Source organism: Enoplosus armatus, chromosome 17 (assembly GCF_043641665.1).
Source record: "Enoplosus armatus isolate fEnoArm2 chromosome 17, fEnoArm2.hap1, whole genome shotgun sequence".
Lineage (NCBI taxonomy): Eukaryota > Metazoa > Chordata > Actinopteri > Centrarchiformes > Enoplosidae > Enoplosus > Enoplosus armatus.
The window spans coordinates 11,053,265-11,080,204 of record NC_092196.1 but is presented as its reverse complement, the minus strand read 5'-3'; the positions used below and the strand labels follow the sequence as shown (position 1 = coordinate 11,080,204).

Here is a 26,940-nt window from a genome sequence, read left to right as displayed (position 1 = left end):
CTTGTGGTCCAGGAGCAAACGGTGCGTGAGCTGGAGCTGCGGGTGAAACAGCAGTCGGTGGAGGTGGAGAAGGGCAACGCACTGCGTCAGAAGGTGACACAGGAGAAGGCCCAGTTGGAGATCCACATTGCATCCATCAGTGCTGAACTGCAGGAGGCCAACAGACGGTCTGTGAAATAAAGAAGGGAGAAATGTTGAGTGGGGAAAGAGGATATTACTTAAAAGTCTGTATGTGCGAACTCTTCATAACTAGGTGGTCAACATGTACTCTTTATTGTAAAATGTCTGCTTGATGTCTTAAAGAATTATCAAATAACATGTTACTATCAAGGGGCATGTAAGAAATGTGCTGAGACAAAACCAAAGTGACTCGTAATTATTTAATTGGTGACGTTGGAATAGGAACAGGTCAGTGTATGAATTAATCATCCTGTCGTGCTTTTAACTGTCCACAGAAATATGGTTCTGCAGAGGGAGAAGGAGCAGCAGAGTGAGCAGCACGAGCAGACTGTGCAGAAGCTCCAAGCCAAACATGAGACGGACATGAGCCACTTACATCAGGAGCATGCTCTGTCTGCTGCTAAGGTCCACGTTACCACAACACCTCCACACAGCTCTCCCTACTAGCCTGCTCAATTTACTGTTAAATTTACCAAATGTATCTGTTTTTTTTAACCAATTTCCTCTCTGTTTCTCTCATCCAGGCCTCTGAGGTGATGGAGGACTTAGAGAAAACTGTAGCTCAGCTCAAACAGCAGCTCCTGGACAGTGAACATCAAAGACACCAACAAGGCAGGGTATGATTTGGGTGGCCGCATGTTTGCATGTGTAACTCAGCTAATCACAAATGGCATGCATCTTTTCTGTTTGCCACTGTAGCAACACCAGCTATGAGATCACAATGGGCTTGTCGTTGTGTGATGTGTCACAGTATCACCTCTGCCATACAGTGTCATTTCAACTCTTGCTTCCTTTCAGGATCAAGGAATAAAGTTTCTGCAGGAAAAAGATGAACTGCAGATCAACTGTGAGAAAAAGGTAGTGTGTTCTCGCTCCTTCAGGAAAACTGATCCACAGAGCTCCATAGTTTCTGTCATTGCATTAAAACAGCCCTGGACAAAGTTATTACGGTCAAGTGGAGATCAAAGCCTGGAGTCACATGTTCCTTTCGGTTCCCCTTTACTTTTAGATTTTATGTCTGGTCTCGTAAAATCAGAGCCGTGATTAACAGGAAGATGTAGGACCGGACAGAGAAGAAAGAGGAGGATGGGGAATGTATAATTTAGCATAAGAGTTATCAAGCAAAGAAAGTTAAGAATGGGAGTTATAAGCAAATCCAAATAAACTTGTAGAGTCACTCTGTAGAAGAAGACATTCAAAAGGGGCATTTTTCTGTCTGGAGTATGCACTGTCAGCGTACATGGGCCCACACATAATTGCCTCCTCACCCGGGTCTTTACTTTTGAGAGACCCTCTTCAAAGCCATCGAGCAGCTGTAAACCATAGAGTGAGGAGAGCATTGTTAATGATCTAAGCTGGACCAGACCAGTCCAGGCCAGACTTCTTAGGTGAAAATCAGGTTTTAAAGACCTGCTGCACCTGGGTCATCTTCAAAGTGCCACATTTATTATTTGTGTGCTGGTGGCAGGCTGGCATACCCAGAGACGGGGGCCCCTTTGGCTGATACACCTGCAAGAACTTAGCAGGCCTCTGTGCACTGTAGTCAGGGTCAGGGAGAATTTAAATTAAGAAAGTCAGCCATTTGGTTTTGACGTCTTTGTTTTTTCCTCACATCCAGCCTGCTTTTCATTCTGTCCTTGTAATCAACCTGTCCCTTTTTTTCCACCTTCTTTTTTTCCCCCTTCTTCCATCTACAAGGTGACTGGAGAGAAAACAATGAAGGAAAGAGGAGTCAGTCGTTTCATTTCCCTTTTTTGTTTCCCCTATAAAGAGTCCTCTTTCCGCTCCTCAGCAGTGGTAAATGAGACACGTGAAGGAGGCCAGTGAGCGGTATCTGGACATAAGAAGGGCCCATATGGCTGCCATAGATCCAGAGTGAGAGGCCCTCTATGCAGGCAGATAGCCTCAGATGGTACTTTTGATGGGGTGATAGAGAGAAGAGACGAGACCAGATGCAGAAGGTCACAGGCAGGAGAGTTTTGTTGAGTGATGTTTGATGGTGTCTGCTGTTGCACTCACTTACACCTCTCTCTCTCTCTCTCTCTCTCTCTCTCTCTCTCTCTCTCTTTTACTCTCCTTCAGGTTTTGGCAATCCACAGTGAGGCAGAGAAAGAGAGAACAGAGGCCAAGAGGAAGATAGCCAAACTAGAAGATGCACTCAGGTACAATGAGAAAGACCAAACCAAAAGTGTTTTTTGTTGCAATAATTAATTTGAGTATCACAGTGAAAGTTTTTACGATGTCAGTGTTAAATCAGAGTAGTTGATATCCAAAAATACTGTAATTTAGAACACGGCTTCTAGCTGTATTCATAGTATTTATCTGTAGGTCTAATGCTAAAGTTGTACATGTATTAACATTGGTTATTATTGATATTAACTTTCAGATGCAGCAAACAGCTGACCACACTTATACACTTTACGGTATATTTTATCAGTTATGTCACAAGAAACGATAATCACATTAGTGAGCTCTAGAATCTGTGTGTGTGTGTCTGTGTGTGTGTCTGTGTGTGTGTGTGTGTGTGTGTGTGTGTGTGTGTGTGTGTGTGGTCCTCCTCCGTTCCTCTTGGCCAAGTGTTTGACATAATGGTCTAAGCCACACCATCAGCATGTCAGCAAGTGTGTGTAAATGTGTGTGTGTTTTGCAGATGTGTGCAATTGACATAGATTGCGAGCTAGAGTAATGACTCCTACAGATATTATAGACAGGAAACACGTCAGGGAGACTTTTGTATATATATATATATATATACAGTATATATATATATATATATTCCCGATCATAATCTACGATATATCATCAAAACACAAACACAGTGATTGTGCCCGGGGTTGTTTGACAGGTATATGGACCCATTTTCTGCTTTATTACTGTTTGTAATAAAGTTGTTTGCCCCCCTTTGGTCGTGACATTTCCAACATATTTAACGCTAGTGGAACATTTATTTTGCAACTATTAGTTTCACACATTTGAGCCTTGACTTTGTGGCTTCGAACTTTATTAGAGAGTTGTTTATGTCTACTGACTTGAGTCTTTGATCATAAGAACAGTGTGTATGAATTCTGATTTAAGGTGGAGTTTGGCTTTAACAAGCCAACCCTTGCACACTCTCTTTGATCTTTTTTTATAACTGAGTAGTACGGTTAGAGTTGAGAGTCTAGAAACTGTGATGAGAAGCCATACAGATAAGAGCTTCTCGTGTGATAGGCATTTGTGTTGTCTTGAAGAAAACTAGCAAATGTAATCCCACTGTATAAATCAAACTCTACACGAATAAACTGAAAGTACCATGTGACTGTAGATGTAAGACATCATAAAGAAAAAAATAAGGCAGTCAGTTGGTATAAATTCAATTCATGACTTGCTGTAGAAATATTTTTTATAAGATTGTAGTAATCGTATGCAGGAGGTAAAATCATTAAAAATATTTTTAAGCTGCACTAATCAATATTTTTATATGAACAACTGGTCATTAACACAATAACTGTGTAACGTGAAAGAGAGAGCTAAATAGACAGATATTTCCCTCAGGAGCTGGTGGAGACCAGAGTGAATATTGGACTTACATTCATCAGGTGGCCTGAAACATGACTCCAAATGAATGTTAATATTGCTTTGTCTCTTCTGGATGGGTAAATAAATCAATGTTTGCTAGCATGTTCACTATAATAACTTTACATTGTGCCCCCCAAAACAATTAATGATGCTTTAAGGTCAATTTATAAACCTGTTTCACAGCAGAAGTTTTTGAGCAAGCAGAAGAACTAATGACAGTTGACAATGGATCAGTTCCATTAAGTGTCCTTGTAATCCATTCTGGTGAACCAGCAGGCAAAATACCAGGAACCTGAAACTGCCTCCCCGAAATGCAATACAACCATTACAGATTAATATTATTAATTGCACCTGTACTTCTGCTATGACATGTCAAAATGTCTGCCATGAAAAGAGTCAATTTTATGCAACCAGAAACTTTTTGAATATTACAGAAATATTATACAGGCATTAAAAAGGAATGAGTCAAAGTAATGCTTCAGATGATGATAATAATTAGATAATTAAAACTTTTGAACCGATCTTTTGCACTTTCCATAACTGTTAACTGCCCTAAAAGTAGAGACCTACTTTTGTTTCCCCGTCACTCTTTACCTCCCCCTCATCGTCCTACTCTCACCCTTTAGCTCTATCACTCCCTCCAGAAGTACACACTCTGCTGACAGCCTGGACTTCAACAGACTCCAGCCAATCAGCCGACCAACCAGTCATCCAGTCAATACATTCCACTGGATAATTAATCCCATACAGGACCACATTACTTGGTCACAAGCAGATTACAGTTTCCCTGGCGAAGCTAGAATGTGTTCTGCACAATTAAACACAACAGCCATTCAACAACCTCAGCCACAGCCGTACACGGCCAAGGCCCGTCACAGTGCCATCACCCCCCTCGAGAGTTTTTCAACTGTTTGTCACAATATAATAGTAACCCAGAGGCAGTGGATTAAAAAGAATGGCTTGAGCGTGGCTGTATTTGCTTTTTTCTTTGGTCCTCATCAATGGCCCAAAGCACTTTGAGTCTTTGCCAAACTCTTTTTAAATGGCTTCTAAAAGCAAGGATACATCTTTTTTTCGTGAATGATAAATTGTATTAAGCTGTAGGACATGGTTATTATTACTGCTCCTTTGTGTTTCTGTCAATGTGAAACAACATGAAAACAAATTTAGCAGTTTTGTGGCATTTAGTATTCAGCGTAAAGATCGCAGAGGGACATTGATGGTTGTGCCTGCTTATTGTTTGTGCTTGTCATTGTCAGCCCGGCAACAGAGGACGAGCTTAAACACAGCAGACAGATCCGTTTGTGCATAAATTATCCTTGTTGTTAGTATCAGTAACGAGCCAGTCATTCCCTCGTTTAGTGTTAAACACTGAGAAATGGCAAGTGGCCCATTGGGCTCTTAGCTAATTAAGTACTCAGGCTCCACACACACACACACACGCACACACACTAAGCAGTCTGATGTCTGCTACCTGCCTGCTGTCGTGGCAACACTGACGGCCTGTAAAGGCGATCCAGGAGAACTTCAAAGTCAAAGCAAGGCCGCACGCAGGGTGTGTGTGTGTGTGTGTGTGTGTGTGTGTGTGTGTGTGTGTGTGTGTGTGTGTGTGTGTGTGTGTGTGTGTGTGTGTGTGTGTGTGTGTGTGTGTGTGTGTGTGTGTGTGTGTGTGTGTGTGTGTGTGTGTGTGTGTGAGAAGATGGGAGGATGGATGCTGAAATTAAACAAGTAAAACTGCTCAACATGCCTTCCATGTGCCACATACTGTATGGTATGTGCGCTTTGATATGATGTGTATTTTACGTGTTTGTCGATCCTCACAATCTGTCAATAATTATATCAACACAGACCTATTAATAACAATCTTCATGTTTTGATATTTTGTTTCTTCTTTGTAGAAGTAGGACAATAACTGATGATGAATGCGTTGGCAATATGTAGCATACATAGTTGTTATCCACACCCCTTTCTTTTCATGGTTTACACCCACTCTTTCTCTCCAGCATAAAAAGAAAAATCATCCCGTCCTGCCATGCAAATAAGCATTGCTGCGTCAATTTGAGTTCCAGGGCTGTGTTACTATAGCAACAACAACAGAAAGCACTACAAAGCTGTGCAGAGAACAAGTTTCTCTCCTCTTCTTTCATCCCAACGTGCCTCAGATCATTACAGGGCATTAGCATAGAGATGGAGAGATGCACCACAGAGGGGGGGGAGAAAAAAAAGAGCGCGAGAGAGGGAGCTCATCTGGGGAACAGCCTGCATGCTTTGGCAACAATGACCTCCAAATCACAATTTAAAAACATCAGAAAATCACCTGAATGTTAAAAGTAGGGTAAAAGAAATGCAGCTGGTCTATTTCTAGATTACGGTATTTCTCTCCCCCACATCATTCCAGTCCTCCTTCCTGCCGCTTGGCACCCAACCGGCTTCATCAAAACCATGTGCCTGCTGAGGTGTGGTGCAGGGTTGTTGCAACTCTGACTGCGTCTCAGCAGTGACTTCTGCTCAGTTTGATCGGTTACAGTTTGGAGTGGCAGAGGCAGCATCTACTCCAGGCAGCTGGAGGGAAATTGTGCTCGCCTTAATGAGAGGCTAACACACTTGGCCTGTGTGAGCGCCGGTCCAGACTCATGCTGCCATGGATGGCTCGTGTTATGGTGTGTAGAATTTACACCCAATCTTCTCTGCAGTCATAATCCTGATCATCCCTAATTTAAAGTTTCTTGATGACATTCTACTATTGTTTTAATTTCGTTTTGCTTCTCACAACACACCACTGAGCTACTCTTTGATTTTGTAATCAACTCTTGAGACATGAAAACAGTTTTTTTTTGGCAGGGTATCAACTAAGAGTGTGTCTTTCTTAGTGTTTGTGCATACATGCCCACATGCTTGCATGAGATAGTGCCCCTCTACTCTTAAAGGTGTAGGATGCATCCAGTATGTTCTTTCATGTTATTTTATGGGTGTGGGTGTGGGTGTGGGTGTGTGTGTGTGTGTGTGCATACGCATACCCTACATCTGTGTGTGTCTTTTGAAGTGGTCTTATCTTTCTCAGCATTCCTCTCCCATGACAGGGGGGATGGAGGGAAGCAGGGGTGGTGGTCCGGAGAGGGACGAGAGGTAGCTGAGCAGAGGCTAAGCACCCTGCAACCCCACTTAGTGTTGAGGTGCAGCAGGAGCAGGTGGAGGTATGGATCCTGAATATTGAAAAGCTTCACCAGGGCTCAATATTTACTCCCATGGCAACTGCACTGAGAGGGGAGGGTGGAGATGGGTTAAGCGCCAGTTCGATACCACAGACCTGACAGAAAGGAAATTTGTAAAGACCTCTTTAACTGGACAACTACATCCTCTCTTACTCTTGCAATATACTTTATTATAATCAGTGTGTATTGAACACTGATTTGCACACATGACCTTAAGTAGGAAGGAACAAGGAACTAAATATCAACAAGAAAAGCTGTTTGTTTTAGTATTTAGACTATCATTGCAGGAATGTGTAATGAAGCAAGTCTAGGCAGTGTTTATTTTCTCTTTTTGAATATTGAATTAAATGGATAGATAATTAGGCAGATAATAAGTTCCTACTTTGGAAGAAAAAATCAATAGTTATCCTGGCATTTAGTTATTCAGCTATAATTAGTCATATCTGATGATTGTAGTATCTCATATGACTCAATATGTGCCCCTGATTGATATCATGACATTGTCATGGTGTAATGGTGTTAAATTCCTTGCCTTGCCTACATGATTATCACACATAACCTTATTTGACATTTTTACATTAAGTTAACTCACTTACAAATGTGCACTGACAGAATGAATTATTATTAAAGCAGGCTCCGTTAATTCATGCACTGAAACAACCCCATCTCGATAGATTGACTTTAGGGCTTTCGTTGTTTCATGAAAAACCTTCTAGCTTCCTTTTCAATTGTATAATGTTCTAGATATGTAAATACAGTATGTTTACTTTAGGGACTCATGCCTAGTTGATTTTAGCATATTATGCTGTAGCTTGCATAATTCATGAAGCCAAATAGCATCTAAACGCACAGCGAAGGCAAGAAAATTCCTCTTCCAAACCATGTCCTTCTTCAACTCTAAACAGTTTTTAGAATAACGTCATACCATCTGGTGCATTGCACAGTGCTCACACAGTTTGAGTCCAATGTATACAAACGAACAAATAACACCCTTATACAGCATATCTGAGCTATACTGAAACAGAAAAGACAAAAAATTAGATAACTCTTTAATTTTTCTGTAGTGAAACTAAATGAACTCCAGAGCCATTTTCAAGTATGAGACTGACAATCTAGTTTGTCTTCTTGTTCTGTCCCACCCACATGTTTCTCCGCCTACATAGTGGTACTGTCGGCCTGGGCTGCACCAGATTCCTCTTCATCCCCGTCTCTCTCCTTAGGGTGTTTAGTTGGCTTCGACACGCTAACTAGCTTGAGGGAGAGTCGCCGGTTTCATCCCCAGTGTTGATGGAAGTGCACGAGCTTCAAAGGAGACAGTTTGTGTCGATGAATTGAAATGTCATCTGCCATGTCCACCAACAGCAAGGCACTAAGCCCCTTCCCCTCTGCAACGTCCAGTGATCTGCGGCTAACGCTATTCTTGACCTTGCTTTGAAATGAATCTATGTAGGGCTGTAACTAACAATTAGTTTCATTATTGATTCAACTAACAATTATGTCCTTGATTAATCATAATCATCTTAGTTACCCAGAGTTTAAGGTGACCTCTTCATATGTCTTGTTTTGTCCAACCAACAGTTAAAAAATATAAATATGTTCAGTTTAATGTCACGGGAATCTAAGAAAACATTCATATTTGGAACCAGAACAGAGACTGTAGCCAGTGGATTTTTATCATTTTTGTTCAAAAAAAAAAAAAATTCAACCATTTCTGTCGATCAACTAATCGATTAATCATTTCAGCTCTTAATCTATGGGACTGGTCTAAACACGGATGAAGTAGAACAAAGTACAGGGAGGTTGAAGCTTCATTTAAGAGTTAGCAATGTAATGCTGTCTTATTCTGAGAGAGGCTGGTAGCAACACTAGTGAGACGGCGACAGTGCTACTGAGGGAGACGGATAATAATAATGGTGCCTTATCCTTTCTACCTATGTGGCCATTTTGTTTCATATCTTGACTTGAAATGCTGTTTATAAACAGGCCACATTTGTTGGCAATTTTAAAGCCATCAAGCTCAATGATTCTCTGTTTTCTGCTCTCTTTTTAACTTTCTTTCTCTATCTTTAATATTTTCTTGCCCTTGTGCCGTCTCTCTTTTGTGTTCACTTATTTGTGGTCTGTGTCTGTTTCTCTCTTTTATTTTCTCTCCCTTTCTCTTTCTCCGGGGATGCGGATGAAAACCAAGCCTGTTTTATTTTTTTCTTCAGAGGGCGCTGAATATTTCAATTTTGCATTGTCTCTCTCTCTTTTTTTTCCAGGCCCCTTTGATGCGTCTGTGGATTCGTTATCATTCCGTTTGGATGAGCTCACAGACGTAGATGCGCGGGCACTCGCATGCACTTGCGCAGACACACCTCGTGGACACACACACACACACACACACACACACACACACACACACACACACACACACACACACACACTCTCTCTGTCTTTTTATACTAGAGACCAGAGGCATCCACATGCAAGTGTGCATTCTAGTCTGTTTGTCAGTCTTTTCCATGCGCTGCTCCACCCACATCACAGCCCATACAATTCTTAAATACTCTGCTTACATGAAAAGAGTATTTGCATAAGCAATTACAGTCGGCTCTGTGTGCATTAACTTTAATGTGTACTCTTGTATTAACTGTACGTGTATGTAAATGTTTATGTACAGTCCTTGTGTCTGTATATCCAGCATGTGGTGTGCGCACACAGGCGGCACGTGGCGTTGTGTGGTTAGGGCAGTCCGGAAAACGCCGGTATCCCTGCACCCCTCCTGTCTGCCAGGCGGCTGGATGGCGGAAGCTCTTTCACCCTTTTCTAGCACAAACACTCCTCTCTCCTCGCCTCCCTCTCGTCCTCCCCTTTAAACAGCCGTTTAGGATTGAGGGATGAGAGGACTTCCTCTTTAGAGAAGGCACATCTTTAATTTGAGCCTCCTCTCCTTCCACTTTTCTGACCAGAGATCCATTTAAAGCCAACGGGCCGCCCTGGTGCTGGCACCCCTCTCCCTCCTTACCCTCTCTGTTTCTCCCTGCCAGGCCTCCCTGACTCTTTTTCTCTGTCCTCTCATCTCACCCTCATTGCTCTGTTATTGATGGTGACACGCTGTCTACCGCTCTAGTGACCACACGCAATCACACACACACACACACACACACACACACACACACACACACACACACACACACACACAGTTATTCACTGAAGGTGCCATGTGTTCACCTGCTCTCCTCAGCTTTAGAGCATAATATGTTTCAGTCTGTCACATACTTGAAGTGAGCTGCAGTGAATTTTTTCTGTGTATCCTCAGAGGTATAGGCCCAGCAGCCGGCTCCAACTTAGTCATAGTGCATTCCTTGAGTTGAGTTGTCAGTCACACACAGAGTTTGGGACTGTGGCTCGTGAACAAAGGCCCATATACACACACATGCACGCGCTCCGTCGTCTCTCAAGCGAGACACACACCCAATTCATTTCTGCTCTTCCTTGGAAGTTTAAAAAACTTGCTATTTCTGTGACATCCTCTTTTCCATCTTCCTCTCTCTTTCCTCTTTCTTTTTCTTTTTCCGTCTTAGTCTCTCCACATATCCTTTTGTGTCTGTCTGAGCCCGGAAGGCAGTCATGCAACGAGACTGATTAATAATTACAGAGTACACAAAATTGGGAGAGAGAAAAAAAACACAATTTCTTTGTCGTTTGATGTCCGACATGAGAGAGACCAAAATTACAAAGAGACAGAACACTATAAAGAGGAGAGAAAGCTTGCACATTCCTTTTTCAATCCTCTGCTTCTGTTCTTCTTTTCATTTTGCTGTTTTTATCTCCTGTTTCTGTTTTTTCATTCACTGTTCTGTCTTTATATACACTTAAAGTTGTTGCTTTGCTTAAGGGAAGTGATTAATCACTAAAAAATGTAAACTTTGTGAACGTGTGTGTGCAGTCTGTGACTATAGCTTTCTCTGTAGATGTAGTTTGCTTTCTTAAGAGCTGTGTGTTTCTGTAGGTGTGTGTTGTGTGTTCATAGTGCTACCTGCTATGCTTTCATGACTGTGTTAATGGACCATATCCTTGATGAATTGTAACACACACACTCGCACACACTTGACAGTCCTCCTGCTTTGTGAAATACAGATAAATGTGTGGAGAACAGCGTCTTCCTCCTCCCCCACCACCCGTTTGTGTGCCTGTTGTAATCTTCTAATAGTTGTGCTTTAAATTGGTTTAAAGTCTTACCCACCGGCCAGAAATTCCCTCTTCCCCTTGCTTGTCTGTCCACAGGGAATAATTATCCAACCAATGTTGGAGTGTTAATTTACAAGGGAGCAGGAGAGAAGCGACACACATACACACAGTACTGTAGACACCACACACTGTAAAAGACATGCACAGTCTTTCCAACATTGTCATCTCTGTGCATTAATCAGAAGGAGGTTTCAGTTGCTGCGTTTGTGAACTGGAAGCTGCAGATCAGTTGTGTCTTTGCTGCCTAGAAAAACTGCTTCAGTTCGAAGTTGAACATTCAGTGTGAACGTTTGTGAAAATTTCATCAGTTCGGTCACTATTTTCAGTGAGGTTCGTAACATTATTATTACCACAAAGCACACATGAATAGCAGGGAGGGGAGTAAAAAAAGTTTTTCAGTATAAAACAGCCTGTTTTTGTTTGTATTTGGTCTAAAAACAAGCATCTTTTTATCTTACAACCCCAGCTTCATAAAGTTATCCTCGCTGTAGCTCCAAGCGAGGCATTTTTAATAATCTTTTAGTATTTATCACAAGACGTTCATTGTATTTGACTTGAATTATGGTTGGAGCCAGTCTTTATTCAGACTATATGTATGAGCACGTGATATGAATGCAGTGGGGCTACACAAATGCCATTAAAATACAATCACCTACTATCTGAATCTTTTCTCTGCTATGCGGCTTTGACTGATTTTTTTAAAAGGAAATGATATATAAAGTATGTCTTGTGTCTTTGTATATATTTTTATTAATGAGACAACACTAAATGATATACAGTTGATAAAACGTATCAGATGTGAGCGCGTGTTGACATGATCAAGTCTGAGTCTAAGTCGAAAACAAATCATGCGTGTCATCATGCGTAACTGCAGAGTTTGCTCATCAATTATGAATGTAAAGAGGCATCATAGTAACCTAATATCTATGATCTAATCTGCCAGACATGTACATGCTCTTTTGTTTATGTCTGCCATGTTTAACGTACACTTCTGTAAATGCTTTTGGTGAAATTAGATGTAGGACGTTAGTACGTGATGGCTGTCTCACTGTAAATTTCAACACGCAAATTCTGAGGTGGTTTACAAAAATAAGCCCTTCACACTCTTCCTTGACTTCAAGCTCTGTCGTTCATTCTGCCCTCTTTCCATCCAGCCTGACACACACTCCTGTCCCCACACACCCTCCCTGGGTTAGGCTTGACAGCTGCTTGGTATCGCTGTATGTGATGTTGTGGCTGGGCCTCCTGGCTGGGCGCTGACAGCTCTCAGTACGAGGCTGTCCCTCTCAGTGTGCCTGTCAATCCGCTCCGCCTGCAGCTCCATGACCTGACATTTGCCAGTGATAGCAGCGGCGTACCTGCATGGAAGAGACACACACACACACACACACACACACACACATTTGAGGTGATGGATACGGTGGAATTGTATGCTAAAATGACTTTCCCATCACTCTTCACTCTACTCTTTCTAATATACCTAGTATTAAAAAGTCATCTGAAATCTGCAAAGATGCCATCCAAAAGATTTTTTGTCTTTTTCGTTGTGTGTGTTTGTGTTTACCTTGTAGTGTTTGTGCAGAATGTGGCACAAAGTAGAAAACGAGCACTGTGTTCCCCTTCTTTTTGACAAATGTTTCTTTATCCATCTTTCTATTTTCTCTCTTTCTTCTCGAAAGCACTTTGTAACTACTGTTTTCAAAAGTTTTATAAAAATAGAGGTCACTTACTTTCTTGACAAAGCATTTCTGGATTTGCGGTCTGCAATTGCATTTCTATGGCTTCCTATATTCATTTTTGTGTGTGTGTGTGTGATTTGAAGGGAGATGGAGAGCCAGCTAGACCGAGCCAGGGAGAGCCAGAGGCAGCAGATCCAGCAGGCAGATATGGCACTGGAGCAGTTCAAGAAACAGGTGGAGCTCAGCTCTGAGAAGGCCTATGCTGACATGAAACTCCAGGTCTGCTACACACACACACACACACACACACACACACACACACACACACACACACATATGTGCACAATGTATGTTAGCTAACACAAAGCGGTATCCATGCACACCTGTTCTCCATTATAAGTATGCACATCCAGTCAGTCTCTAATAGTTATGCATGTACTGCACATTAGTCTTGTACGTTTTTTGTTTTTCCTGTTGTGTGCCGAATACAGAGGCATTTACACGCATACACACTTTTACCCTAACCCTCTTTCATGTTTGCTTTACCACAGAGGGAGTGAGTTGTTTGACAGGCAGTAACCAAGACAATGCAGGCGCACACACATTTAGTATTTGCAGAAACAGCCTGACCACAGATGCAACAGGGCGCCACGCTGGCTGCGCTTGAATTCCTCTGTATGTCTTTTCTTTCTCCGTCTCTCTCCCCCCCTTCACTTCCCCTTCAACTCCTTCCATACTGAAAAATCTATAAGTGAGAACCAAGAACATGATAATCCTCGGGCCATTTTCACTCGTTTTTCCAAATGAATGTAATGATTTATAATCCTGCTCATTATGCAGGTGCGCTCAGTTTTCTGCTACCCCATGTTGACCTCACTTCTTCTCAGTAGGCGTGATGTGGGATGGTCGGGTTTGGATGGAGAACAGGTCACGCACGTTGAGCAGCCAGTCTAATTAGTACGTCAGGCCAGCCTCACGATCAGCTCTCCACACCGCGTGGGCTGCTGCTTATTGGGAGAGTTCTCCGATCGATGCGCACCCAGCTGTAGACTTGTGATGCTGTTCTACAAGTCAGTTTGGCTATAGGCGTATTTTTGGCTATATTATGTGTGCGCTTCATTGAAGAGGCAGCTTTGAGTGTGGTCCTGATTGTTTTAAAGTGCTGCATGTTAGGGAGATTAGATTTGAGTCACTGATTAGTGACGTTTTCTGGCAAATCAGTAAGGTAGGGGCACATGTAGTGTAAGAAAATGAGTTTGTGTGGGAGTCAAATGTATGCATGGATGTTTGTGGGCACATGGAGAGACCTGTATTCCCCCAAACATAAATTGTGCTGCTTGCCTCCAAACCCTTAAGACGGCAGAGAATGCACCCAAAATACTTTTTTTTTTACTCCTTTTCCATTCAAGTGGAAAAACACTGTATTCAACATTGAAGCTTGGACCCTTTCAGAGAAAAGCGCACTGTTTACAAATACAAAAAGAAACATTTCGCTTTGTGAGTATGCATAGGATGCTCTTTTAGATTGTAGGCACTACACTGAATGTTTCTTGAATTTAGCACCGGCAGACAGAGAACTTTGGTTTGCTTTCTAGTTCTGTTCTGTTCCTGCCTCTTTAATACAAGGCTTCATGTGTGATATCTTCTTTTCCCAATTGCTTGGAAAATGTCTATTTGTCTCTATTCTTCCTCCAACTCTTCCCTCCTGTTCTCATCCTTCCATCTCCTGCTCCGTGCTCCTACTTTTCCCATTGAGCCCCTGGCATCCCAGTCTCCAATCTGACTTTATCCTCAGCCCACATCAAAGCCACAGGAGAGAGGAGCAGTCTCTTCTGCATCCCTGTCATCCCCTCTGCCTCCTTCCCTCTCCCCTCCCCACTTGTGCATCGCTCCATCACGTTCTCCTGCTAAGGCTTTAATGTTGCAGAAAGTACTTCAAAAGAAGTTTTTTTTTTTTTTTTTTTTCTCATTCCTCCATCTTTCCTCTCATCATCTTCTCTCCCTCTCTTCCTCTGTCTGCAGATGGTGTTATATCTAAATGGATTATCTGCATCACTGTCTTCCTCTCTGTCTTTCTCTCAATTTAAAATCAGCATCCCACTTTAAGACTGCACTTAAAGGAGAGAGACTGCCCTATTTTGGTTAGGGGAAAAAAGAAGCACCATACAGAATCAAATCTCTGTTACGTGCACAGTTCAAAGGAAGCTTCAGCATTTTAAATGGATTAATCAAAACACATTTAGCATTTCCTGAGCGTTACGCACAGCATAGCCCAGATACAGAGGCGTTTCAGTAAATTACATTTACAATTGTTTTGATTATCGTCACCTGCAAGGAAGTTGAGTTAAGATAAATAGCGTAAATATTGTCAAATCCCTTTTTTCCAGAAAAACAAAGTCCTCAAAGAGGCAGAAGCTTGTGACTTTTTTATTTCTACCTACATCTCTTTTACTTGAGTCCTTGAGTTGCAGCTGTTTTCATGCACCTGTGAATATGTGAATTTTGATGTGAACTACTGGTATTTCATATTTAATGTTAATTATAATATTATACTTTGATGAATAAGATAATATATGGGTGTGCTGTTATTACAATATAGTTACGAAGAGATCACACGTAATGTGATGAATATATTCCCTCCCGATGGCAGTTCATTAATTTCAAATTAAAAGGAAACTGTTGCAGCAGCAGCACTCTGGTTCAAATGCATGGTGTTATTTTTTTATGGTCTGCACGTATTAGATTCATTGTACCTATGCTGTGGTCATGCATGCTTCAGCTAGAACTAATGGAAAAACATTGAGCACAATTTGGACCTCCAGTCATCTGAAATATGAGATATTACGTATGTTTTCCAGCAACATAAATGTGTTCCAGATTGTGAACCCAGCCTAAATGTTTTACACAAACATCTTATAACATATGTATTTGAATGTTGAATATTTTTAGTCAGTCATATAAACTATAATAGAAAAACTTTTTTTTTTTATTCTCGTGCCTCCAGATGGAGACGGTAGAGGAGGACTTGATCCGCTCCAAGACCCTCAGGGAGAACCAGGCCAAAGAGTTCTCCCAGCAACTTGACGCACTCAGACAGAAATATGAACAGCAGGTCTGTAAGAGTCTGTTACTTTAGTTCTGTCTGTCTACAGTGAGCTCCTCTGCCTGTATCTCCATGTATGAATAGTTTTCTTGTTTCTGTGCTCATAATGTGGCCAGGGGAAAGAATTCTCCTCTTGCTTCCATCATCATCATATTGTTATCTTTTCTCTATTATCAGTGAACACTTGGCCTGCTGGAGTCAGCCAAGGGGGACGGACATCCATTTGGAATAGTCTTGTTATTCCTCCCCATCTGTTCCGCCTGATTAATATCTCATGATAAGGGACACGCTTTAGATTAAGCTTGGATTGCGTCTCAATGAATATCTTAAACGTTGCCAATTGAAATCTAATGCAATCTGCATAGCAGATGCACTGTCCCCTTATCGTCGCATCTCTGTCACTCTTCTTCGATTAGGAGTCTAGAAACCATTTTTACAACTCATTGAAATCAAGCTTGCTGATAGGATGACATCTCTTATAGAGCATCAGATTCAATTAAACCACAGAAAAGATATTATCGGAGGCAGCCAGTGTCATTGTAGGGGGCAGGGAGCATAGTTTATATTTCTACTACTTAATTTCACTTTAACCTCACCGGCTAGTGGGAGTTTTGTCTCTGGCTGTAAATTGAATTTAATCGAATCTTACCTCTTTAAACAATGACATGTTTTCAGTTACCTTTTTGTGTTTCTTTCTTTGTGTAAACCAGTTGTTCTGGCATTCCCCCCTTCAGAAGCTGGAAAAAGTTCATGCCCCCCGCAACCAGTAAAAGTGGATTTAATTTTTATCAATCATTAACAACAGGGGCACTTGAAATAAATAAAAGATTCAGGTTTGCAGGATAGCCTTGCTAGCATCAGGGCAGTTTGTTTATGTCACCACATAAATCATATACTCCAACAAATATTTTGTACACTATTGAATTCCCGAATTGATATTACAATGGAATATAAGACTTCAAATGGCTTCACAATCTGGTGTTCTGATAAATAATCATGAGTTCAACATCAGGCAGAATAATCAGGAATGTTATTGAAGGCATAATCATGCTGCCCTGCATAGCAACTAATAGCACCATGTGATAAGAGATATTTTACATTTGTATATCCTTAGATTGCCATTAGATATCCTTTAAATGATGTTAAAAAGGGGCATACAGCTATTTCCCATCTGTATCCACAACATGATTGATTTCCAGCCACCAAACTAGCACTCAACCTGATGGTTAATAAGCATGCTAGCACTCATTTCCAGGCCAGATGGAGTTTACACTGCGTGTAATTTGCTGTAGATGGTTGTAAGTGGAGGATATAAGGACCGCGTTGTTTCCAAGGAGTGGAGAAATGGTTCTCCGTTATTGATTTGCTCCGTGGCTGAACACTTGTGTTTGTAATTATGATGACGTTTATGGGGAAAAATCACACTTTCGAAAGATTTAAATGGGATGTATGATGTATTCATTGTATTGGAATCTTTTTAAAATATCCACCAGAAACAAGTTTAACTGGGGAAAGTGAGAAATGCATCTTGTTAGTTCTTGCTTGAAGGATCTATTGTCATAGGAAGCAAACAATGCCGCTTAAACCGTTAAACTGTATGTATATCCAAAAGACATTTTCATCCCTCTGTAATGATCCAGTAACTGCGAGAATTTATCAGTGTTTTGAGTGCCAACTACAGTATATTGTTCTGAGGAATCATAAATTCCATCTCATATGAATAGCAGGTAAGTAATCAAAGCGTTGCAGAAAATATTCAAGTGACGATTATCATCTGCTGCTACAGAGAGTGGGGGTGCAATTGACAGTTGAAGCCAACTACACAGGGTTAGCAGCACATCAGGAAGGCTTTTGTCTTGAAGATAAAAACATATGAAGACGAAGGTCTGTGTTTGTGATGATGCTGATATGAGTGCTGGTGACATTAGCTACACAGTTAGAAAGAAAGAGAGGAAACGAAGACGTGTGATTATTCATGAGTTACTGCGAGCACAATCGTTTTATGTTGTGTGTACATTCTGTATACTGTTTGCACACACACACACACACACAAGCGCGACCACCAAGCACTTAGTATATACCCATTCTCCCATGCTTGCATGCGTGTCGCCAGAGAGATTGGTGTCACAAGATTGCAGGGGTCAAGATTGTCCATGCAGATGCTCACAAAAGAACATTCCCCCAGGGGCAGCTTCAATGAGACTTTAAAAAGGGAACTATGTATGAAGGAGTTGTTTTCCAGCTGACCCTCCTGGCAGCTGGACGTCATAGTGTCCCGACAGAGCTCTGTCTCTTGACGTTGGGGTGATGTAGGGAGGTCAAATGGCTGGTTTGGAGTCATGACCTTGAGAGTTAAGGGGGATCTCAACAGCCTCACTCTTCAGATGTTAGATTGGGACAATAAATAGTAAGGGAGTCAAGTTTATAAGCATGCAAATGTTTGTGTTGTACGCTGTACGCACAGACAAATAGGCACTCATATCCACACTCAGCGCCGCTCACTGGCCACCTTCAGTTCAATTCCTACAGTAAGGAATAAGGGGTTTGTCTTCCTCCCATCTCTCCCTCCCCTCCAACACTCACCCCAGCCTCCCCTGCTGAGACCAGACAGGGCTTCTGTTCTTCTCTCCTCTACACCCTCGTCTTTCCTCCTCCTTCCCAAACATTTCAGATTCCCCCCAGGGTTGAAAGAAGCCCATTGCCTCACTGTCCTGTCTCAAAGTGTACAATGCACACACACACACACACACACAACCATGTCAGCCTAGGCTGACAGGAGTCATGCTGTGCAGTAACACCCGACCCACTCTGTATCTGTGGCACCAAGCTGTGCTATAACTGACTCAGTCTTCCCTCATAAACGCCTCGCCGGCCCCTTTAAGAACCGCAGCACCCAGCATCCTCCGCTGCACGCTGGCGCTACGTGATGTCACAACCAGGCTCCTTGCTGGGTCTGCTCTCTGTCATCTCCTCTCCTCTTCGTATTTTTCTGTAGCTGTTTTTCCTCTCAATGGATCTATCTTGCCCATTTCTTCATTTTCATTTCACCTCAGATCCCCTCTTTCCTCCAAAACCCCCATGGCCAGAGACTCTAAACAGGAGCGAACAGTAAGCCTCGATGTCCTCCCCCAGTTTCTGTTACCGCATGTCCTGCTGCCCTGCTGGGGAGTTCTCGAAGCAGTTGCCTGCTTATCAATCTGTCAGCTGAAACTTGTGCTGCCGTATGAATCTGACTATCCCTGTGGGACAACGTATTCTGGCTGTGGATCTGATTTGAATCTATTATTTCCTTGAATGGAAACCGACGGCGGTGCAAATGTGTTTGTCTGTGGAGTGTACCGTAGACAGCGTCAACATCACCAGTGGCAGCATGTGGAAGATGTTGCCCACACTCTGCAAAGTGTTTGTCTAATGGAGCTCTATGGTGTACAATTATGTAAATGGCGTGTGTGAGGTACCTTGAGGGTGTACTGCATGAGTGTGTCTGCCATGCCATTAACTGAGCCACAGACATAAAATACATTGTTATTCAGCTATAATTCCTCCCATTTAGCAAAGCTCGCCCAAAAGCTGAAGGGTAAATTCTTGGCTGCCAAAATGAAGTGTCTATTGTGGCCCTGCTCTGTGCCGGGGACGGAATCCGGCTTCCTGTAGATAGCCCCTCATTCATCACCTGCTCTGAATAGCACACAGCGTCCGAAGATAGGGCCGTGGATAGAGAAGGCACCGGGCATGGAGGCTGTGGATCTCCACTTCTCTGGCAGGCCAGGTAGGGTGCCGTCAAGCACAATGTGCAGGGGATTAGCTTCAAAGCAGGGAGGCAAATGGGCCCCAGGCCCCTGCTGTCCTTTCAAGGCTCCGGCTGGGGCAGCACGGCGGGATGGTGTGGGGGTCACTGGTCCCCCCGCCATGGGGGAGTGGGAACGGAACAGAGCCTGGGAAAGGCTTGGGAGCTTTGGGCTGGGAGCTCCCTGGCAAGGCTCACCTCTCAGCAGGTGACTCGCTCACAGTCGTACTGGGATACAGACTTGCTTCAGATGACAGGATGATTAAGCCCGGAAAAACAGGGTCTTTGTGTCCCATTAGAAGTGTTTTATTTTCCTCTACTGTATTGTATGTGACTGGTTGTAACTCCAGTGAGGCTGAAGTCTACTGTATGGTTACACCACAACCAAGCCGCCTTGTTGATTGGTGCATACAGGTCCTTGTTATACTCTGACTTCATCCTTCATTAGCAACGTAAACCCCAACGATAGCAGCCTGATAATTGCTGCTTGAGCATGATCCCATTAATTGTCAAAACATGTAGAAACTGATATTGATTAATAACCGGAGTGAATGGATTTGAAATGAGTCCTCAGAATATAATTACAGGTAAAAACATTATCAAGAATCTTTTAGCATCTTCTTCTCGGTTCTCCTCAGAGTTTGTCCTCCCCACCCTCTATTTTTTTTTGCTGATTTGGTTTTATAATGATCATCATAGTCATCGCCTAAGCCGATTTTCGCATGCTGTCAGGCGCATAGCATGGGGCATTGGGTAGTTACTGCAGCCAGATGGCTAACCCCTACCAGCTTGCATGCATAGCCCAAACTAACTGCTCTTTTATATGCCGATCGCAGAATAGGGCGAGGGGGACAGACTTGAAGAGAGAGAGAGGAGTGGGACATTGAGGGCCGGTCTGTACAATTGGAAGGAGAGGTGGGAGGGCGGGGGAGCAAGCCAGATGTAAACACATCACATCATGTCGTCCTCTGACAACGTGAGGAAGCGGAGAAACTTTTCTCGCTTTTACCCCCACCTTCCCACCAATTTCACCAAATTGGTTGGGCACATTGGGTGTTCTTGGTGGAAGGAAGGTGTAGAAGGAATAGGACGAAGAAAGGTTGAATGGATCGGTGGATGGACAAGTTGTCATGACGACAGGGTTGCTCTGAGTGTGTGTTGGCTGATGAAGTCTCTCTTTGCCTGCTTGTCCAATCAGATGGCTGAGCAGCGCATGCAGCACGAGCAGGAGAGGACGCGGCTACAGCAGCAGCACAGCGCGGAAAAGGACAGCCTGGTCCAGGAGCGCCAGCGGGAGGTGAGCAGCCTGGAGAGGCAGGCCAGGGCCGCCCTGCAACAGCACCAACAGCACACCCAGGAGTGGAGGAAGCGCGATGCCCAGGTAGGGGGTCTCCACTGATCCACGTTTGCACACACACACACACATGCTGACCCACCGCTCTCCCGTGGACAACCATTTTGTATTTTGCCCATTGACGTTTTCCTGGGGTTTCAAAAGCACAGCGGGTTAAGACACTTTTTTATTTGAAGCAAGACAGATATAGATATTGGATTTGAATAATTGTATAGATTGCTGTATTTGGTGCGAGCGTACGGAAGAATTTAGGTATTGCTGTTTGAATAAAAATAAACTTTATTTTGTTGAAAACGACAGTGCGCGCAAGAAAAAGTTAAAAGAAATGTAAAAAACGAAACAAAAAAATCACACTGTCCCAACTTCTAACGTTATTCTGATGTTTTATAAATTATTTTTTTTATCGCTGCAGGGTTTCGTGATAGAAGTGTAAAGACTTGAAATCCAGAAACCACAGGTAGCCAGATGAAGGAGAAGAAATCTGTTCCATTGAGCGGCAAGCTTTTATTCCAAACCCCTGGCTTGAATTTCTCTTTTATTTCCCGCTGTATGGTTGTGGACCAGCGTCAAGCGCCCTGTACTCCCACCGAAGTGTATCTCTGCATGGCATTCTCCCCTCACCGCAGGTAGCCATCTCCCTCCGGAAAACGGTGGTTATTCTCTTATTTCAGTGTTGATGGCCACAATGAGTGTATGACATTTGGGTCTATATTAATGGACATCCCTGACACCGAGAGGCTATTCTGTTACAATTTAGCCAAACCAGCAGCAGGTCTTCATTTCATACCCCTTGCTCTGTCTTCGCCTCTCTCCAGCCTGGGCTAGCTTGGAGCTCTGTGGGAAGCCATTTGACAAACAAGCCCCCAACTGGGGATGTGTTTGACTCTTCAGGCTTCCTGATGAAATGGACATTGTCCGTATGCAGAGAATTTGGTTTATTGGCCATTAGCTGTGTGTGTTGTATTTGTGGGCAAAATATGCTCACACCAAATGTGGACACATATGGTGCCCGACACCGGATGAATGGTGAAGAACTCCTACTACTTAACATGAACTATTTTATGTTGTATTTTTTCGTCACTAAGTACAATCATTCACTACAGTCATTTAAGAGAGGATTTACATTTACCTTTAATAAAAACAATTGTATTTTGTCTTTGAAAAGGTGTTTACCACCTGTTTTTCTTGTGAAATGCAACAATAGTTGACGACGTAACAGACAATTCGTCAAATTGCAATCATTCTGTCTTCCGTTTTAAATGTTTTGTTGATGTTTACATTTTAGGTGTTAACAATCAAACTAGAAGGGATGCACCCCCTGTTGTTCATGTCAAGATGTTCTGTCATTCGTAAACTTCTGTGACACATTGAGGCAATTACTTTATAAACCGCTAGAAGTAATCTTATACTGCCATACCAGTATACTAGTATACTGGTTGGCTTGCATCCCAGCAGTCTAAAATGTATTTAAAAAGCTAGAAACTGTACAACATGAGGGAAAAGTCTTGTTTTTCCCTTGTCATTCCCTCTCTAATGTCTAATATTTTGGGGGAATGTCTTTCACAGCACCGAAGGCACCAGCTAGTGTGTTATGTGGTTTTCTGGAGATGCCGTCACAACAGGACCTTTCTGCTGATAACACGCCGTCCTACTCGTGTCAAAACGACGTGTAGTTTGACAAATCTTAGGATCTCAGGAGGTGACAGAAAACAAACTTCCCCAGCACTCATCTCACATTCTCAGTTCCTGTTTGCTCGTGCAGCAGTAGCAGCAGTAGAGATCAGACGCCTGCCTAATGTCAGATGTTAAAGCGGCAGAAATCAAGATTTTCACTCAGGCCTTGGAAAGATGGAGGACAGGATTGTGAGGTTTGTGAAACTGATGGGGATGTGAGCTGGTTTCACTCCCTGTGTGAGCACTGTTCCATGGATGTGCTGTTAAAATGACAAAAAGTTGACACACCAGCAGCAGATACAGTATGTATTAAACATGAGCTTTTTACATTGAGCAAAGCCACTTATTATTAAACACTTTTGCATTACCAAAGTTGCTTACTCCTTGAGAACTCTGCATACAGAAAACAGAGAGCGCTTCCTGTAAAACAGACGCTTCTTTTCCTTTTTCATTTCTCTTGTGGTTCTGGGGGTCTCAGGACTTTTTCCCAGCCCATCAAACAACCCACTCCCACCACATGGGTCAGATGGACAATGATGTTATCATCAAGTGACATGTCAGTAACAGACAACCCAAATGCTTGCTGTGGCGATTGAACCCGGGCCTCATTATTTCTGCCTCTCTCCACCTCACACTTTCTCTCAGTCTTCCTGGAATCAGTGGGCCGACAGTTGCAGCTAAGAAGTTGGCTAAGGGAGCAGCAAATGTCCGTCACACACTCATAGGATGAGTAATACCCACTCATCCCCTTGATGTGGCTGGACACTAATAAATAGCATTCCTGACTCTTGCCTTGTGTTTGAGAAGGAGAGCCAATGAGTCGTAGCCGCGATTGGAGGGAAGAGCTAAAAACATCTCTCACAGGGACACATTGTCCTCATCCCACCAGAGTTTGTTATCCAAGAAACTCTGGCTTCAGTCACCGTGTAGCCGCTACACATTATAAAGGCAAATTCACCCATCTGATGTGTACATGCGGCTTCTTTTTACATCATTCAATATGTGTCAACATTCACACTAAGTTTTCTGTCCTTTTCATTCGCTGTGATATCTCTAATGAAAGAATTAGAATTAAGCCGCTGGAGTCGAGGCCTGGTGTGTAGTTGGCATCCCACCGACTCAGGGGATTAACTCGCAGTTTTCAGCCTCGTGGACCTGAATGTTGCTGTCCTTTTAAAATTATTTCTTTAACCATTTTTTAAGATGTGTGAAAGGAAGCTTTCAGTTGGCTGATGAAATGTCTTGCTGGTACAACATGTTTGCCCGCAGCCAGGTCTGTGTTGTTACTGTTAGCTGATCAATGCCCCCCAGAGGACGAAGGGGTTTTGTAGCCTGTTTTTGGGGATCCATCATCAGTATACCCTCTAACACGCCCAAATCCTGACGTAGTGGCCTTCCTTTTTTGCCTCCCTTCTAGAGACGTTGTGATGAGAAATGTACGGTGGTAAATATATGTTTAACGTAGTATAGGAAAACTATATTTCACACTGAAGTCACACTAGACAAAACATTTCCAGCTTGTCATGACATTTATTTTAGAACTTCTCATTATTTTATATTCTCTACAAAATGAATCTTTCTTATCTTCTAAAAAGCATTTTTAAAGAATGTATTCATTGTATTATATGATAAAACAATTTAATATATTTCATTGTTGCTATTTTTCTTAATATACTCTATTTTGTGTCTGTGAGGCTTTTCAATTGTTAAACATAAGTAAGAGTTTGCCTTCAAAAACTAGGGCCAGCATTATAAATTAATTTGAAGCCTTGTTTTTTCCCCCGCAAACAACAGAATTGTTTGTTCTATGTAAAACCCATCATTCATATTTTCCCCACCAGCTCCTCCTCAAAACTCATTTTATGGGTATTATTTTCCTGATAATTATGTCTTTTTTGAAAGGAACGTACACGCCATCTGGACTTCAAACAGCATGGGAGAGTGCGAGAGTCTTGTGAGGTCTTTCTTTTGGGCCGTGATGGACTAAATAATGATGCTGTCAATTTTTCAAAGCATTTCAATACCAAGTACGTGATTAAGATGAGTCAAATGAAGAGGGTGATGACAGACTAAGTCAAAGCTAAGAGGATGTCTGATGAAGAGAACGAGGCAGACAGCCAGACCAGTGTGAACATTGATTGTCTCAGTGCTTGTGTTTTGTCATTTAGCAAATGATTGGTCCCTGAGATCTGGTATCGTCACATGGATCTTGTTACTCAGTGACTTCCAGTAGCGGATGAGCTGTCATGCACTGTGTTTGCTTCTTTAAATGATTTTGTCACATCGTCCCATATACAGCTGAGTATTTTTTTTATTATTCAGAACGATTGATCATGGGCGAAGTCACCAGTGAGTACTGATGCTCTGTGATGTGCTGAGTGTTACAGCATGAAGCCATTTAGTTATGTGCATACATCACATCTTGGATTTCAGCCAGATAGAAATTCATCTGGGTGACAACAGTAAAACATTCATTACGACACTCTTACCTACATTTTCTTTGCTTAGTTCAGTCAAATAGTGCGCATGTGTTTATGTGTATATATCTGATTCTAAACACGAATACATTATTCATCTTTTGAGGGCAAAATTGTCAGGTTATTTTATTGGCTATTATTTGTCAGTTATATTGCTTACAGTGCCAGTGCATTGTTCAGATGACGTATATACATACTGTGCTTTAAGCAGGAATTGTTTCCGTTCTGTCAGATTTTCCAAACATTGTATCTCTTATCTTGCTAAGAAGCTCTTCTTGACAGTTTTGGAAAAGAAAAACTTTGAAGATTATTAAATAATGTATCAGTAGTGCCAATAGGATGTTTTTTTTTTATTGTAACACAAAGAGCTTACATAATGAATGAGTTAAAGCAAGTGAGATGACTGTGGTCAGGGAGTGTCTGAGGTCAAGATAAAGTTTTGTGAACCGATGATGAAGAGAAAATGTGTTAAAGGGGAATACCTTTGTTTGCTTTTTTGCCAAGATTGATACCACGCATGTATGTACGTGTATTAACTATGGAGCTAGTGGCAGAAGTTTTTTAGCTTAGCTTAGCTGGAAGACTGGAAGCCGGTGAGAACAGCTGGCCTGTCCAAAGCTCAAAAATATGCTTACCAGCACCTCTAAAGCTCACTAATTAACACATTGCATATTGTTTGTATAATCTGGACACAAACTGAACTCCATAGTCAACACACAGACATGAGAGTCGCATCAATCTTCTCAGCTGAAAGTAAATAAAAGTATTTCCCAAAGTTTCAAACTATTTCATTAAAAACTTAAAATTCTAGACATAAGTTAGGTTTATAGCCCAAGTAAACAGAGTTAAAGCTAAAAGCCTTCTACCAGTCATGCTAATACAAACTAAAAGCTTTTCTCACAGCAGCCATTCGAGTTGTACAGTAACTAATAAGATTAATTATGGCTCTGCTCCATTTAGGTGTGCCTGTGAGCCATGTCAGTAAGCCAGCATGCTCAGTACCAGGGCACTGGCATGCCTAGATGGAAGCTACAGCGATTATAAATGTAGTTAGTTACACTTGTGTTTACCTTCATGTAATGCTTTTTTTGAGGGAAAAACATATCACGTTCTTGTCAAGTTGTTATCTGACAGTAATCTGCAAACATTTTCCCAACATAATTGGTATTCTTCCTGTAAGGATGGCTTGTATATTACAGTCAGAATCAGTTTTATTACCAGCACATAATGCAGTTTGTGAGGACAGAAGCACATGGGTTAAAATGTTATCAGGAAAATCATCAGTCATGCCAGCATGTCACGCAACAAATCACATTAAAGAGCACTTTCTCTTGATTATATTCTATGTAGTCCGTTAGCCAGTGTTTCTTTCTCTTCTGTTGTTCTGCCAGTCTTTTGTCTTCTTAGCTGGCATGATTTGACCCAATATATTTCATTTGACACTCTCCTTTTGTCATCAAGAGCCGCCTCGTCACAAAGCTCCACATCAGCATGCTAACATGTGCACTGTTGAAGCGGCTGTGCTCGCTCGCTTCCTAAGGAAACATGCTCTTTTGGCCTCTTAAGTTTCTGATGTGTCATTGCCAATGCCTCTGTTCTGGAAGATTATATTCTAACTTATTAAAAGATTTTTTGGAAGACGGATCATCCACATTTGTTATAGAGAGAATTATACATTAAAGA

At 42.2% G+C, this 26,940-nt stretch overlaps 1 protein-coding gene across 1 annotated transcript in view; it reads left to right on the top strand.

The window, feature by feature from the left end:
- The window catches only part of cep112 (centrosomal protein 112), a 95,326-nt gene that overhangs the window by 28,392 nt on the left and 39,994 nt on the right, over nt 1-26,940 (top strand). Inside the window, exons 13-20 of the mRNA XM_070923355.1 lie at nt 13-167; nt 456-585; nt 705-797; nt 979-1,038; nt 2,263-2,342; nt 13,006-13,141; nt 15,867-15,974; nt 20,951-21,133. Of these exons, the coding sequence (XP_070779456.1) occupies nt 13-167; nt 456-585; nt 705-797; nt 979-1,038; nt 2,263-2,342; nt 13,006-13,141; nt 15,867-15,974; nt 20,951-21,133 (945 nt within the window). The remainder of the gene's footprint in view (nt 1-12; nt 168-455; nt 586-704; nt 798-978; nt 1,039-2,262; nt 2,343-13,005; nt 13,142-15,866; nt 15,975-20,950; nt 21,134-26,940) is intronic.